Source organism: Coregonus lavaretus (assembly GCF_964263955.1).
Source record: "Coregonus lavaretus genome assembly, chromosome: 10".
In the NCBI taxonomy this organism is placed as follows: domain Eukaryota; kingdom Metazoa; phylum Chordata; class Actinopteri; order Salmoniformes; family Salmonidae; genus Coregonus; species Coregonus lavaretus.
In genome coordinates this window covers 51,269,618-51,285,997 of record NC_139997.1, presented here as the reverse complement: position 1 = coordinate 51,285,997, position 16,380 = coordinate 51,269,618, and the positions used below count along the sequence as shown (strand labels likewise).

Sequence of the window (16,380 nt, the reverse complement as noted above, 5' to 3'; positions counted from 1 at the left end):
CCACAGCATTCTGCAGCGATACGCCATCCCATCTTCTTTGGGCTTAGTGGGACTATCATTTGTTTTTCAACAGGACAATGACCCAACACACCTCCAGGCTGTGTAAGGGCTATTTTACCAAGAAGGAGAGTGATGGAGTGCTGCATCAGATGACCTGGCCTCCACAATCCCCCAACCTCAACCCAATTGAGATGGTTTGGAATGAGTCGGACGGCAGAGTGAAGGAAAAGCAGCCAACAAGTGCTAAGCATATGTGGGAAGTCCTTCAAGACTTTTGGAAAAGCATTCCAGGTGAAGCTGGTTGAGATAATGCCAAGAGTGTGCAAAGTTGTCATCAAGGGTGGCTATTTGAAGAATATCAAATATAAAATATATTTTGACTAACACTTTTTATTTTGAATAACACTTTTCTGGTTACTACATGATTCCATATGTGTTATTTCATACAATGTAGAAAATTTTAAAAATAAAGAAAAACCCTTGAATGAGTAGGTGTGTCCAAACTTTTGACTGATACTGTACGTATTCATACTCTTTTGCTATGACACTCACAAATTGAGCTCAAGTGCATCCCATTTCCTTTGACCATCCTTGAGATGTCACTACAACTTGATTGGAGTCCACCTGTGGCCAATTCAATTGTTTGGACATGATTCAGAAAGAAACACACCTGTCTATATAAGGTCCCACAGTTGCCAGTGCGTGACAGAGCAGAAACTATGTCATGAAGTCCAAGGAACTGTCCGTAGATCTCCAAGATAGAATTGTGATAAGGCCTTTTTTCACATTTTGTCTTTCTTTTTTCAACAATCTACACAAAATACTCTAATGTCAAAGTGGAAGAAAAATTCGAACACTTAAAAAAAACGGAATATATCTTGATTAGATAAGTATTCAACCCCCAGAGTCAATATGTTAGAATCACCTTCGGCAGCAATTACAACTGAGTCTCTAAGAGCTTTGCACATCTGGATTGCAAAATAATTGACCATTCTTCTTCTTTAACTCTTCAATCTCTGTCAAGTTGGATGTTGATCATTGCTAGACAGCCATTTTCCAGTTTTACCATACAGTTTTGACTTAAATCAGGTTAAAAAAAAGCTAACTAGACCACTCAGGAACATTCAATGTTGTCTTGGTAAGCAACTCCAGTGTATATTTGGCCTTGAGCCTTAGGTTATTGTCCTGCTGAGAGGTGAATTGTCTCCCAGTGTCTGTTGGAAAGCAGACTGACCCAGGTATTCCTCTAGGATTTTGCCTGTGCTTAGCTCCATCTCGTTTCTTACTCCCTAGTCCTTGCTGATGACGAGCATATCCATAACATGATGCAGCCACCACCATGCTTGAAAATATGAAGAGTGGTACTCAGTGATGTGTTGTGGTAGATTTGCCCCAAACATTACGCTTTGTATTCAGAACAAAAAGTCATTTTTTTGCCACATCTTTTGCATCATTACTTTAGTGCCTTATTGCAAACAGGGTGAATGTTTTGGAATATGTGTATTCTATAAAGAGCTTATTTTCACTCTGTCATTTAGGTTAGTATTGTGGAGTAACTACAATGTTGTTGATCCATCCTCAGTTTTCTCCGATCACAGCCATTAAACTCTGTAACTGTTTTAAAGTTACCATTCGCCTCATGGTGAAATCCCTGAGCAGTTTCCTTCCTCTCCGGCAACTGAGTTAGGAAGGACGCCTGTATCTTTGTAGTGACTGGATGTTGCATCCAAAGCGTAATTAATAACTTCACCATGCTCAAAAGGATATTCAATGTCTGCAATTTTGTATTTTTCTTTTACCCATCTACCAATAGGTGCCCTTTGTGAGGCATTGGAAAACCTCCCTGGTCTTTGTGGTTGAATCTGTGCTTGAAATTCACTGCTCGGCTGAGGGACCTTACAGATAATTGTATGGATGGGTTACAGAGATGAGGTAGTCATTCAAATATCATTTTAAGCACTATTATTGCACACAGAGCGAGTCCATGCAACTTATTATGTGACTTGTTAAGCAAATCTTTACTCCTGAATTTATTTAGGCTTGCCATAACAAAGGGGTTGAATACTTGACTCGAGACATTTCAGCTATTCATTTTTTTATTATTTGTAAACATTTAGAAAAACATAATTCCACTTTGACATTTGGGGTATTGTGTGCAGGCCAATGACAAAAAATCTCAATTGAATCCATTTTAAATTCAGGCTATAACACAACAAAATGTGGAATAAGTCAAGGGGTGTGAATACTTTCTGAAGGTATTTACAATTCTACCTCAGGTCACTTTGCCTGTAGCTAATGTTTATTTTTTTCCCTGGTTCTCATTTTAGTTAAGCTCTGAACCAATTTCACACGCAGACCAGGAAATGTAGAGGGAAGCTTGACAGAGTCGCTAAAATCCCTGTCTACACATCATTGGGAGAGCGAGAGAGAGCGAGACAGAGAAGGGATAGGTATTTCCGCTGCTGATAAAATAAGTTACTCACTAATATAAGGGATGCTGGCACACAGTGACTGCATTACCAGATTGCAGTCTACAACACAACTGAGTTGTGAGACGTTAATATTTTTTTTACCCTCTGCTCATAATTGAATGGAGGGCCTGACAGGAATGTCATTTGTTTAACCCATAACAGTCTAAGCCCTGTCTAAGCCGGGTGAGAGGTTCTACTAAGCTATATGGAATTGTTTTAAAAAGGTCATACCAAGGATCATTTTGCTATTTGATTTGGAATTTTAAGACCCTTTGAAGTATCAAAAAACTTTTTTATTTTTATGAAAACGTTTATTTGGCCTTCCTGCTATTAGCCCATACAAACGCATTGAATAACAGATTCACTACATGGAACAACAGATAGTCCCCAAAAAATTCCAAAGGATGTTTGTTCTGAAGTGGATGTTATATCTGAGAGATATAAGAAAGATCAGGAAACATTTGTACTTTTTTTGAACATGTATTTAACCCCCTATTGTTGGCACTAAATAGTCTCCATATATACTTCCATTCATTTTTTCAACTGGTACCGGGGGACCTTCAGACGAGTCTTGTGAGGCCTAGAGCAAAACAACCAACATGTACAGTACGTGTTCATGACAGTCTCACCTTTTCACAGAGGGGTCATATTAGTGTGTAGCCCAAACTGTTCGGACGCTACAGACAGAAGTTGGCAGAGCGGCTGTACCGACTTTAGACGAGTCCCAATACGCTTGTGGGGGTCATAGAGCAAAACGGAGAACACCATTGTGTTCGTGAGAGTCTCATCTTTCCATAGAGGGTTCATAATAGTTGGCCAAACCGTTCGGACGCTACAGACAATTTTGTGAGACGATCAATGTTTTTCGGGATGTCTCATGGTCTAACAAACACCGCTCTAGCTCTGTCACCTTTCACCGCAGATGCGGAAGCGCAACATCGGCAGATGCGGTAGTTGAGACACATCCAATGCAAAAAAAAACATATCTCTAGCTTAAACTGACTGATTTTTTTATTATGCTAATTAGATTTCCACAGGGGCGTGGACATCGACTCTAGGGGGTTAATAAGAAACGTTTTCAAAGTTGGGCCCAGCAGCTCTAGCTGCCATTTGTTTTTATACTGCCATTAAACTGATGAGCGAAATGAAGGGGATGGGCCAAATGAATTAATTTGTCACTTCTAGCTTGTTCTGAGGTATTTGCCAAGAACCTGTAAAGAAGTGCATTATGAAAAGCTGTAAAGCATGTGCATGGAGATATAGTAGAACAGATAAACACATTACTGTTAAAATGCAACCAGGTTAGGAGAGGAATAGATAGATTGTCACTACGACTTAGTGAGAGAACGAGAGAGAGAGTGTGAGAGAGAGAGAGACAGACAAACAGAGAGAGAGATTGAACAAATAAAACTACAATGTACACACTATCTATGGGGTTAAAACTTGGGGTACGTTGACATCGCAAAAAGCACATTAGTTTCAATGAAATACGCCTGATCTCTGACACATTAGAAGTCTCTTCTGTGCCGGCAGAAATAGGAAGGTATTATTACACTCACACTGAAAGAGATTGAATTCAGAGCAACATTACTGTTTTTCAATTTACCATACATATCTCGAATTTCAATTACAGCGCTGTGTACGAAGGCCAACAGGCAATTGAAAGCTAAACACAGCTGGCTCTATTGTGCTGAAGAGGAGAGTTGAATGAAAAAGCGAAGCAGACGAGTGATACCAGTTTTGTGACAAGCATGTAAAAGTATCTTAACCATGAATACACAGCACACTCGATTTTCAAAAGGGATTATTTTGTTTTTCCCATTGATTGCGAGGGCATGTGTATGGAGTGACAGACAAGGATTAACTGATCTTTGAGGGAGAGAGGGCAGGGAGGAGGGCTCCAGAACTCCAGGGTCTTGGCATGAGGGGGACCAGTGGCAGCCTGTGTCGGGGAGACGCCAGGGGAAAACACCAGAGATGCATCCCAAATGTGTCCCAAATGGCACTCTATTCCCCATATAGTGCACTACTAGCCCATATGGTTTGGGTCAAAAGTAGTGCACTATAAAGGGAACACGATGCCATTTGGGACACAGACGTAATATCATCATACCGTCCTTCTCTCATCCTGGGATTTACAGTATTAATGGCATAGCACACAAGGGAGTGCTAAAAACACAAGAAAAGCCCATTGGGCCTCTACTCCCAGAATGCTAACAAAATTAGCACAAACTAATAGCGAAAGCACAGATGAACTACTTGCAAAGACAGGCAAATCCAGCTAAAAGTTATACAAGCATAGCTAGTAGATACCAAGTGACATTTTCAGTAAGTTTACACGGGAAAGTGAACGAGATAAATTGTGCAACTGATCAAAGTTGTGATGCATGCTTTCTGAAGGAAGAGCAGCATGTGTACAAGGAGCAGATGGGAGAAGAATGAAGGAGAGAAAAAACACTAGTAGGAAGCACAGGGAAAAAATGGCAGCTGTACAGATAACTCATCCAGAGCTCTTTGACTTCTGGCAGAAAGCCATTGTAAGATATCTGATGGCATACAAGTGTAACTTCATCACCTCATGTGCGTCAGACAACACAGGCTTGCCAATAGAACGCTATAGATGTTAAAGCTTCTGCTTTTTCTCCTGTTGTGCTATTTACAAACAAACATGTGACTGGCTCATCTGTTCTGGGGAGCTACAGTAAGCTTCATAATGTAAAATAATGTGACAGATGAAATTAAGAACGCAATATGCTTTATCTCCTAAAGTATTGCACAAGTTGACTGCAGGTATTAACTTATTGAAAAACCATCCTGTGTCTTTTTCTAAATACCCCGGTATACGGTATTACCGCCCAAGTCTATTTAGCATACGATGTGACAAACAGAAAGATGGTACAATGTACCATAAAAGCAGGCTCCGATAGCCTTAAAAGCACTATGCACTATAAAGCTGTCCCAACACGTCCCTGCTGAGCCACAAAACTACAATGCCACAGCACAGCCATTTTGTCTAAACGGTGACTGTGAGCGTATTCCGTTCTCCATCTTCGGCGGCATACGCAGAGAGAGTAAGATATCTGGGCTGGGAACGGAGCAGGCAGGGACCACTGGGCTGTAGTGGCTCTCTAGTCACAGTATATGTGAATGTTCACCAGTATGTACAGCAGTAAAAATACATTTCTATTTTCATAGGGGAGAGTGATGTTTATGAGGCAGGGCACTAATAGAGGACATTTCTATCTGGGACAGGGCAACCATTATCACACAGCAAATACTACTTTCATATAATGAATCTGTGGGGAGGAATCAACTTAATGAGGTGGGCATGTGTCCGTGACGAGGTTTTCAGAGGAGGTGGGCACGTGTCTGTGGGGGACTAGAGGTGTTCAGAGGAGAACTGAGAAGGATGGGGATTGTTAGAAGGCTCGTTAATAACAAAACTGTAACAAATAAAGCGCTGTCACGGGAGGCCTGGGGCATGGCCACATCACACCTGGCTGGCAAAACACTTAACAGTCCAGCCCTGATTAAGAATAAGTGGGCAAAAGTATTGCACTGCATTGGGAATAGGGTGCCATTTGGGACGCAGATGTTATGTGCTCCATAGACATGTTAGGGGATTGTCCTCATATGGGGCACCATTAATGTAGGGGATCATAGTTTTGGTTATATTCAACATTGTTCAATATGACATTAAAACACAGTTAGGAAAACTACAGACAAATACAGTATATAAGGTCAGGTTTGCGTGTATAACGTACAAGTAATTCATAGTTATACTAATGAGCGTAAACCAAGATGATGTAGGTATAAAATTACATTATGTGAATTATAGTACTGTGCATGTGAGCCATATACTTCACAGTACTTCAGCATCATGTACATTACTGGTTGTGTACAGTGTCAGGAGTATTTTAGACCTCTACTTCACGCTGTGAACCTCGGTGTCCCTGCAATTGGCTGGCTGAGGTTTACAGGGCGTGAACAGTGCCTGAAACCGATCTCCTCCTCCAAAGCCAAGTGTTTCTGTAACTGAGCTAATGGCCTCAGACACAAGGGGCCAAAGATCAGCGCTCAATAAGACAGATACTGAAGAAAAGAGTGTCCACACTGTGGGCACAGGGTGAAAAAAGCAGCTTTGATGGCTAATGCAATAACCACAGCCAGACATCAAACCAAGCGGAACGATAAGAGCATTCAAATACTGAAAGCTCCGGCACTGAGAGAAGATGAAAAGAGTGTGAGAAGTTTAACTTCCATCCAGCGCTGCTGCCCTAATTTGTCTGATGTGTGACGTGTCCGATTGATCATGATCAGGATACGTGAGAAGCGCCGATGTCCCCTCAATTGCTTGTCTCTAAATTCTGCCTGACCCTGGGTGAGTCATTTTAAAATGCAATCTACAGTTTACATCTGGAGACCAAAATAGCACCCTATTCCCTATGAAGTGCACTACTTTTGACCAGGGCCCATATCAATGTAGGAAAAAGGGTAGGGAGAACGGTGCCATTTAGGTCGCACCCTGCGGGTTATATGTAACGTCACCCCGTCTGCATTGGAAGTCCGGCGTGCGTCGGATTGGGCTGGCTGAATGTGAAGAAGCACTCGGTCGGTCAGCCTAGCAGCTTCAGAGACCTCCCGCTGGTCAGCTGGCTGCAGGAGAACATGCTGTGCTTTGTTGTGCTCCGTTTGCCACTTTGCAGTCAGTCAGGAGATGAAAGCTATTCAACTAATCAGCCATGTTAGTTATGTTAGTTCTGTTTGGAGTGTTCTAGAATAATCAGCCATGTTAGTTAAATTAGTTCTGTTTGGAGTGTTTTAGCGAGTGTTGTTTTGATCAAAGGGGGGGGTCAGGAAATGGGCCTGACCCGGGATGTTGTTCGATGTTCATCAGAAGTGAAGACAAGGCAAAACAAAGTTGTTCTCTTGTTTGAATCAATTTCAAAACAAGCAAAGGGGTTGTGCTGTAGGGTAGTTTGCCGACCAGTTGTTTTTTTAATTGTGCAATGGCTCTGTGGGTAGTTTGGTGTCTGCGTGTGGGTGTGGACACAAGTGCACGTGTTTAGTGTGCCTGGGCGTGTTTGGAGGGAAAGGAGACTGCTGATGATTTATTGTATTCCCATCAGCTACAGTATTTGTTGAAGTACTCAAGTAAAGTCACAATGGAATATAACAAAAGCCTGAGCCAGGACTCCATAGGCATTTCTAGAGCCCTCCACAATCATATCTCCAGCATGTCGCAGGCCATGAACCAACAGCCAAAGGCTTACATCAATACTATTGAATGGATTGCAGGCTGCAATCTCTTCCTATTGGCATCAAATGGATGGGGGGTAACAGCAGAATAAGGTGGGAGAGAAGCCCTTAAGCCCTTTCCTATACCTCCTTCTCCACCTTTTCTCCATCCATAAGGGAAGCTATGGTAAAGCTACATGTGGGTTTTGTATAGACAAGGGACTGTCATTCCAACCCCCGTCTCCCTAACTGATCTTGTCCATAATCAGTCCCTCCAGGATATGAAATTCTGCTACTAAACTGACCGATCACTGCAGTACAAAAAATGGGCTTTTAATTTCAACCAATCACCCCGCATTTTACCGCATTATCAACAAACTTTTTCCCTTGTCAGCAAATTTGTGACAAAATATTGTTTATATTTTTTGCCTGCAAATATCAATGCTGTGAAGGGCATAATACTCAACCATTTAAAAAGGTTATTGGAGGACAGTTGGTTTCCAGTCATCATTTGATAGAGGAATACATTTTTTCTGTCTACAACTGAACCCTTCAATCTCATGCTGAATAATTTGTGGTAATTAATCAAATAAACACCTGAGTCTATTTATGTGTGTTTAGGTACTGATAATTTGATAACAGTGGTGACAGTTTGGTAATGACCATTTGAGGTAGTAACACTGTATTAAAAATAGACTGCATCTTACTTAAAATACATTCCACCCACACTACAGTCAAACGTTTTGAGAAAGACAAGTATTGGTCTTCACAAATATTGCTTCTTCAGTGTTATGAGATATTTTTGTCAGATGTTACTATGGTATACTGAAGTATAATTACAAGCATTCCATAAGTGTCAAAGGCTTTTATTGACAATTACATGAAGTTTATGCAAAGAGTCAATATTTGCAGTGTTGACCCTTCTTTTTCAAGACCTCTGCAATCCGCCCTGGCATGCTGTCAATTAACTTCTGGGCAACATCCTGACTGATGGCGGCCCATTCTTGCACAATCAATGCTTGGAGTTTGTTAGAATTTGTGGGGTTTTGTTTGTCCACCCGCCTCTTGAGGATTGACCACAAGTTCTCAATGGGATTAAGGTCTGGGGAGATTCCTGGCCATGGACCCAAAATGTCAATGTTTTTTTCCCCGAGCCACTTAGTTATCACTTTTGCCTTATGGCAAGGTGCTCCATCATGCTGGAAAAGGCATTGTTCGTCACCAAACTGTTCTTGGATGGTTGGGAGAAGTTGCTCTCGGAGGATGTGTTGATACCATTCTTTATTCATGGCTGTGTTCTTAGGCAAAATTGTGAGTGAGCCCACTCCCTTGGCTGAGAAGCAACCCCACACATGAATGGTCTCAGGATGCTTTACTGTTGGCATGACACAGGACTGATGGTAGCGCTCACCTTGTCTTCTCCGGACAAGCTTTTTCCGGATGCCCCAAACAATCGGAAAGGGGATTCATCAGAGAAAATGACTTTACCCCAGTCCTCAGCAGTCCAATCCCTGTACCTTTAGCAGAATATCAGTCTGTCCCTGATGTTTTTCCTGGAGAGAAGTGGCTTCCTCGCTGCCCTTCTTGACACCAGGCCATCCTCCAAAAGTCTTCGCCTCACTGTGCGTGCAGATGCACTCACACCTGCCTGCTGCCATTCCTGAGCAAGCTCTGCAACTGGTGGTGCCCCGATCCCGCAGCTGAATCAACTTTAGGAGAAGGTCCTGGCGCTTGCTGGACTTTCTTGGGTGCCCTGACGCCTTCTTCACAACAATTGAACCTCTCTCCTTGAAGTTCTTGATGATCCGATAAATGGTTTATTTAGGTGCAATCTTACTAGCAGCAATATCCTTACCTGTGAAGCCCTTTTTGTGCAAAGCAAATTGTGATGACGGCACGTGTTTCCTTGCAGGTAACCATGGTTAACAGAGGAAGAACAATGATTTCAAGCACCACCCACCTTTTAAAGCTTCCAGTCTGTTATTCTAACTCAATCAGCATGACAGAGTGATCTCCAGCCTTGTCCTCGTCAACACTCTCACCTGTGTTAACGAGAGAATCACTGACATGATGTCAGTTGGTCCTTTTGTGGCAGGGCTGAAATGCAGTGGAAATGTGTTTTTTGGGGATTAAGTAAATTTTCATGGCAAAGAGGAACTTTGCAATTCATTGCAATTCATCTGATCACTTCATAACATTCTGGAGTATATGCAAATTGCCATCATAAAAACTGAGGCAGCAGACTTTGTGAAAATTAGTATTTGTGTCATTCTCAAAACTTTTGACCACGACTGTACTCTTTACACAGCAAGGTAAACAAATACATCTTCACTGACATTCGAGCATTACTACTTATGTGAGCGTCTTCTGTTCCCGCTGGCTTGTGGTGAAAGGTGATCAAGTGTAATGTGGCGATTGAACACCTGCCTAATTTGGATTAAGCATGCATGGCAGTGTCTGCCAGGGATCTCTGGCGCTCTAATGTGAGATGACTGAGAGCATTTCTTCATGTTCACTGCTCATGCATAAGCACCTCTCTTAACTAGCCCGGTCACAGCTTCGAATGACACCACTGTAAACAATATACAGTACACTGCTAGTCGCTTCTATTTCTAGCAGCATAAGGCCGATAATTACTACATATAACTGTCCCAGTCAAAATTTGAAATTAATTTAAGATGAGTAAAGAGGGACATTGCCCCCTCAGCCAGAGTCATGAACAAATGTTTGTAGATGGTAAGGACCGAATGAATGCTGCTTATTGGTCTTCAAGAGGAAATTCCTTTCCCCACAAGTAGATGTAAACAGCAAGACAGGTAGTATGGAAAGCAGTAAACAGTATTAACAGGCAGTAGAGTGGCTCTTTACCGACCTGTAGGTAGGACCTGATGGCAGGAGGTCGAAGCAGAGATGGAATGGTTGGTCTGCATTGGTGATAAGGCAGGCTTTTTTGTTGAATTGCACATTTGTTCAGGAGGGAAGGGACTGGGAGTCTAATGATTATCGATGCAGTATTTGTGATCCGTGGTAATTTGTTATGAATTTAAGCTGTTAACAAACTGAAGTTGCAAAAACTACTGTTTAGGTGTGACATAAAATGTTTTGATGTCAGATATTACTGGGATGCTTATGCCATACTTTACATTACATATGACAACTCAACATGAACTTTAAGGACATTTCCAATGTACAAGTCTGCCATTTGACTTACATTATTCTAGCATTGTTAATGATTTAGTGGGCTATGATTGTCTCCCAGCTTTGGGTTTGAGAGTTCATTTGATTCATTAAACAAAAAGGTATCTTTTCAATTTGACTTGTTTGGTATTAGAACATCAGCATTTCCAAATAATAACATTTCCAATAACAACATCAACATAGTGTGGAGATGTGGTTCTACCTTTGAAGAAGCAATCCTTGCTGTGCACCACGAAGATCCTTCTCTTCTGCAGGCAGGCGGTGCGGTACACCTCACAGTGGTTCTCGTAGAACCTGCCGTCGGAGCCGCACACCGGCACAAAGGTGGGTCGACATTTCTCCTGGCACACACACTCTGCCCGGCCCGTCGCCTCCAGCAGCACACACTGGCGGCCCCTCCCGCAGTTTGTCCTCTTGCAGGGACCTCCGTTTGACCCAGAGTGGACTGGAAGAAACACAGAGAGAGATAAACCAGAATTTAGGTTGGAAGAAACACAGAGACAGACTGGAAGAAACATACAAAAAGAAACCCATGGTTTAGGTTGGTAAAATGCCAGTAGACTAACATACTAAGAAAATCCAGTAAGAAAATATAGGAAGGATGGTTGGACAGGTTGTGTTGGACAGGTTGTGTTGGACAGAATATTAATCACTTCGAACACCTGTTCATTTTATGGACATCCATATACACTCAGAGCCCACCTGGCGCTGGTTGCTCTGAGTGTATATGGATGTCCATAAAATTTCTCAAATATCAGGTAAAATAAAATCTTCCCTGTCATGTTGTCCTAAAGGAAACTCTGAAATGGCATATTGTTTTTATTATTTTTGAATATTTGCATGAAAATTGTGATTTTCCATCCAGGTGGACTCATGCTCTAAAGTCTATCAGTACCATTTCAACTATCTACTAACCTTAACCCTAGCTATAACCCTAACCCTTATTCTAACCCTAACCGTAACCTTAGCAAGCAGTTGCTTATCAACAGATAGTATGACAATCTGTAGAGCATCTACAGATGGAAAATCTAGACTATCCAAATAAAGTGTGACCAAATATTCCACACACACACACACACACACACACACACACACACACACTTGCTGTGAGATCAACAGAGATTGTACCTTACTCCTCCCCACATGCCCATCCTAGCACCTGTCAGTCCTGGACCCCTCACCATGGAGATCCTCCCACTCCCTTCTGATTCAATCTATTTGCATTTAAAGCAGGGAAAAAGCTGCTGAGACTTTCAGCCACTCCACCTTGAATTGATCTTGCTAGGCCCCAGGCCCTAGAAAGGACCACTCCTGGAGAGATCTGAACTGGGATTTATGGGGCCTGGGTTGGGAGTATAGGTGGCTGCTGGACTGAGGTTAGGAGCTAGGCTGGGGGAGAGGGGGGACTTGGATTGGGCTTAGAAGCATGGCTGGGGGGAGAGAGGGGTGCTGTGCTGGAGTTAGCAGCATTGCTGGGGGAGAGAAGGGAGCTGGTTTGGGTTAGCAGCTATAGGCAGCCTGGTCTCATAACTAGACGTAACATGGTAAATGTAAATCCGGGACACTCAAATGAGTATGATATGTTACGTTTGGTATGGTTACATAAGACAGAAGGTTACTTAAGTAGGGTGGTTGGTTGGCGTGGATGGGTAGGCATATAACGCGAACGTCTAGCAACCCAAAGATTGCGTGTTCGAATCTCATAATCTCAATCTCATAGCTAAGCCGTCTTCATCGACCTGGCCAAGGCTTTCGACTCTGTCAACCATCGCATTCTTATTGGCAGACTAAATAGCCTTGGTTTCTCTAATGACTGCCTCGCCTGGTTCACCAACTACTTCTCAGATAGAGTTCAATGTGTCAAATCAGAGGGCCTGTTGTCTGGACCTCTGGCTGTCTCTATGGGGGTGCCACAGGATTCAATTCACGGGCCGACTCTATTCTCCGTGTATATCAATGATGTCACTCTTGCTGCTGGTGACGCTCGGATCCACCTCTATGCGGACGACACCATTCTGGCCCTTCATTGGACACTGTGTTAACAAACCTCCAAATGAGCTTCAACGCCATACAACACTCCTTCCGTAGCCTCCAACTGCTCTTAAACACTAGTAAAACTTATGAGCTAGATTTTCTTTGTGTACTGCCAAATGTCGATAACATAACTACATTTGTCACTGGTATGGGCTAGTAAATATCCTAAACCTAGCCAGCTAGACAGTGATAGATGCAAGCCAAAACCAGGGAGAGGGAAGGGGAAGAAACTATTCACTTTCTGTTTCATCTGCTGGTAGCTTGCTATTGTTCACTCAAACAGGTTTTTCCACATGTAATTGTTGAATTTATATTTGTATTCTATAAAGATTGAAATCGTGTGAATATTGTAGAAAAATCCTCTCTGAATATAGCTACCATGTAAAAGATGATTAGCTATGCTCCAACTTCAGTCTATCAGCTTTTCTGACATGGTTTTCCTGCTTGGAAGATACAGTATCTATTTCTACTATTGTACTGTTACTGTACTGAGGTAGTTAGCTAGCTAGATTACTAAAACTACTAAATCCTAATTTAGCTAGATAGGATGGCATATTTTGTGTTTGGTCCACTATCACTGTCCCTCATCCACCACACATCCATCTAGAAACAAGCAAAATGTGAAAGTGTTTGCTATAAATCAGATAATGTCATTCTGGTTAGTCTTCAACCCTTTAGTGAATCAAAGTTGTTATGAGGGACAATCACACCCTCACAGTCCAGGTGAGCACAATAAGATAAACCAGAGTGACAGGACACACACACACACACACACACACACACACACACACACACACACACACACACACAGGACAGGCAGGTGAACATTGACTGGAAGAGAATCAACATTTGGCTAGCCTGCTCCCAGATCTGTTTATCCTATTGTATGATTGTTGTCATGCCATGTTACCATAGGAGTTGGCTATATGGCACAATCTGATGGAAGACCACACTAACATTTGGCTGATAATCAGAACAGAAAGAGTGAAACTTCAATGTACTGGAGGTCTACTCTAGAAATCGTTGGCTTTGTTACAGGAAAGATAGAAAGGAAAATAGGACGTGGTTTGTTTGTGTAGCACCTGAATGCGAGGGCAAGCGGTTATGCATCGCAGGGGACCATAATTGTTTTAGGTTGTGGCACTCCAGGTAGTGTGAATCATTGCGGACATAGTTACCTTTACGGGTGCCTATCAAAGATGTCTACACTGACACCCGTCTGGGGAATTTGGAAGCAGCCCTGGCATTGAAAGATTGTAAACTATTGTTCCTCCTGTGCAGGGTGAACCTGGCGTTGGTCTACACTGAGCTGACAGAGGAGCTGGGTCTTGTGAGAGGTAAGGCTGTCTAACAGACTAATATCCTGAGGAAGGCCTCTCACGAGCAGATGGTTCAGTATGTCCAAACACTTTATGCAAATATTAAAGATTATACTCCATACTGATGTTGAATAGAATATAATAGAATACCCTTGTGAAATCAGAATGACCACTGTGCTCAAACTGGTTTCACAGAATGTGAGCTTGCCAGACCAGGCTGGTTTAGGGAGGTTATAGAAACACAGTATGCTTGATGCCATGCCAACTGATGCCTGTCCCCCCCACCCCCACCCCCACAGGTCTAAGACACTCCCCACTTCCCAATGCCTCCACCCTCGACTCTCCCCTTCTTTCTCCCTCCTCACCCTTAACCCCTAGCCTAGCTAACGTTAGCCACCTAGCCACCTAGCTAACGTTAGCCACAACTAATTGGAATTCGTAACATATCATATGTTTTTTCAAATTTGTAACATATAGTACAAAATAGATGGACATCCACAAATTAATACATACATACGAAACATAACATATCATACTAATTGGAGTGTCCCAGATTTACATTTACTATGTTACGTCGACCCCTGAGTCCAGGTTGTGGGGGAGAGAGAGGAGCTGGAGTGGGGTTAGCAGCTTTAGGCTGGGGGAGAAGGGTGCTGGGCTGAGGTTAGTAGCATGACTACCTTTCTGGGAGGAGTGGCAGTGGCTCTCAATCTTAACCTCAGAGATTAATCTTCGAAGGCAGGTGGGGAATTATTGTCGGGAATTGACCATATTGGGTATCTGATTAGCATCACTCAGCATAATATTTAATTCAGAATTATTCAGCATAATTTGTAATTGATGCTGTTCATTGTGTTGATCTAAACATAGACATCTATTAATTCCCTGTTATGAAACCACTGTAGCTCAAGACCTCAGTTCCTACTATAATCAAACAGTTGAAAACAAATTGAATCTGCCTTGAGTATAATTGTATCTAAACTCCCAGAATATTTAATAACAAAGGTAAGGCTCCACAGTTAGAGGATTAAAGTCCTTTAATTACATAAAGGAGACTCGCACACGCACCGAGGCACACACATACACACAGAGAGAAAGAGACCTGAAGGCTGACCTGGCTTGGCCGTATTGATGTGTGCTCTATCATAATGAAGTGTGAGGTGCCAGCCAGGAAGAGGAACAGGTACAGGACCCAAGGGGCGAGGGGGACACACAACATGATGCCCTTTTATCCAGTTTACTAATTGTTCTGCATGTCTCTGCAAATCATCTGTGGGAATGCAAATATCCTGGCTCCCCAGTGACCTTGTTGTCAGTGTCAAGGTCAGGGATGATTACTGGATCATTTGTATTCTCCAAGCAGCAAAGATTAAATGCTCAGCACCGTCCGGCGCCACTGGTTGTTTTTCTTCTGCACCTCCCCCTGTCCTTTGCCCACCCTCTCCCTCACTGTCTCTCATTATCTTTGCAGAATAGGCCACAATAAAAAAGAGAAAAGTTCTGGGGTTTAAAGTCTTGCGGGCACACTGATCTGTACAGTAAGCATTTCTTCTCTACTCCCATGGGCCATGTAGCCTCCAGTTGTGACTAGATTGAGAAGCTAAAGTGTCATTTGATAATCCTCTCTGTCTAAGCTGCAGCACAATGGTTCCACACGTTCAACCAAGTCTCTCTGCCAATGGCAGTCAGTACAGGCTGACTGAGCAGCAGCGACAGGGCCTCACAACTTTAGTCCCTGCTTTCCTATGGTCATTCCCTTTTTCAATCTATTAGTCCCCACTAGCTGAGCTCTAATGGGCTTAGGCAGAGTCCAGACATTTTCCCTTATCCTAATCGTAGACTTCGAGAATTAATAATAAAGAATGAACATGTTTTTAGAATTTTTTGCAAATGTACTAACATCTTTATACAGAAATATTCTATTTAGGTAAGTATTCACACCCCTGAGTCAATACTTTGTAGAAGCACCTTTGGCGGCGATTACAGCTTTGAGTAGTCTGTATCAGCTTTGCACATTTGGATTTGGGGATTTTCTCCCATTCTTCCTTGCAGATTTGTTAAGTTAGATCGGGAGCAGCGGTGAACAGCAATCTTGAAGTCTTTCCACATATTTTCAATGA

The 16,380-nt window shown here is 42.5% G+C and overlaps 1 protein-coding gene across 1 annotated transcript in view; it reads right to left on the bottom strand.

The window, feature by feature from the left end:
* The window catches only part of LOC311135702 (follistatin-related protein 4-like), a gene marked incomplete at both ends in the record, with an annotated part of 192,998 nt that overhangs the window by 107,140 nt on the left and 69,478 nt on the right, over nucleotides 1-16,380 (bottom strand). Inside the window, one exon of the mRNA XM_084169722.1 lies at nucleotides 11,110-11,352. Coding sequence (XP_084025848.1) covers nucleotides 11,110-11,352 — 243 coding nt within the window. The remainder of the gene's footprint in view (nucleotides 1-11,109; nucleotides 11,353-16,380) is intronic.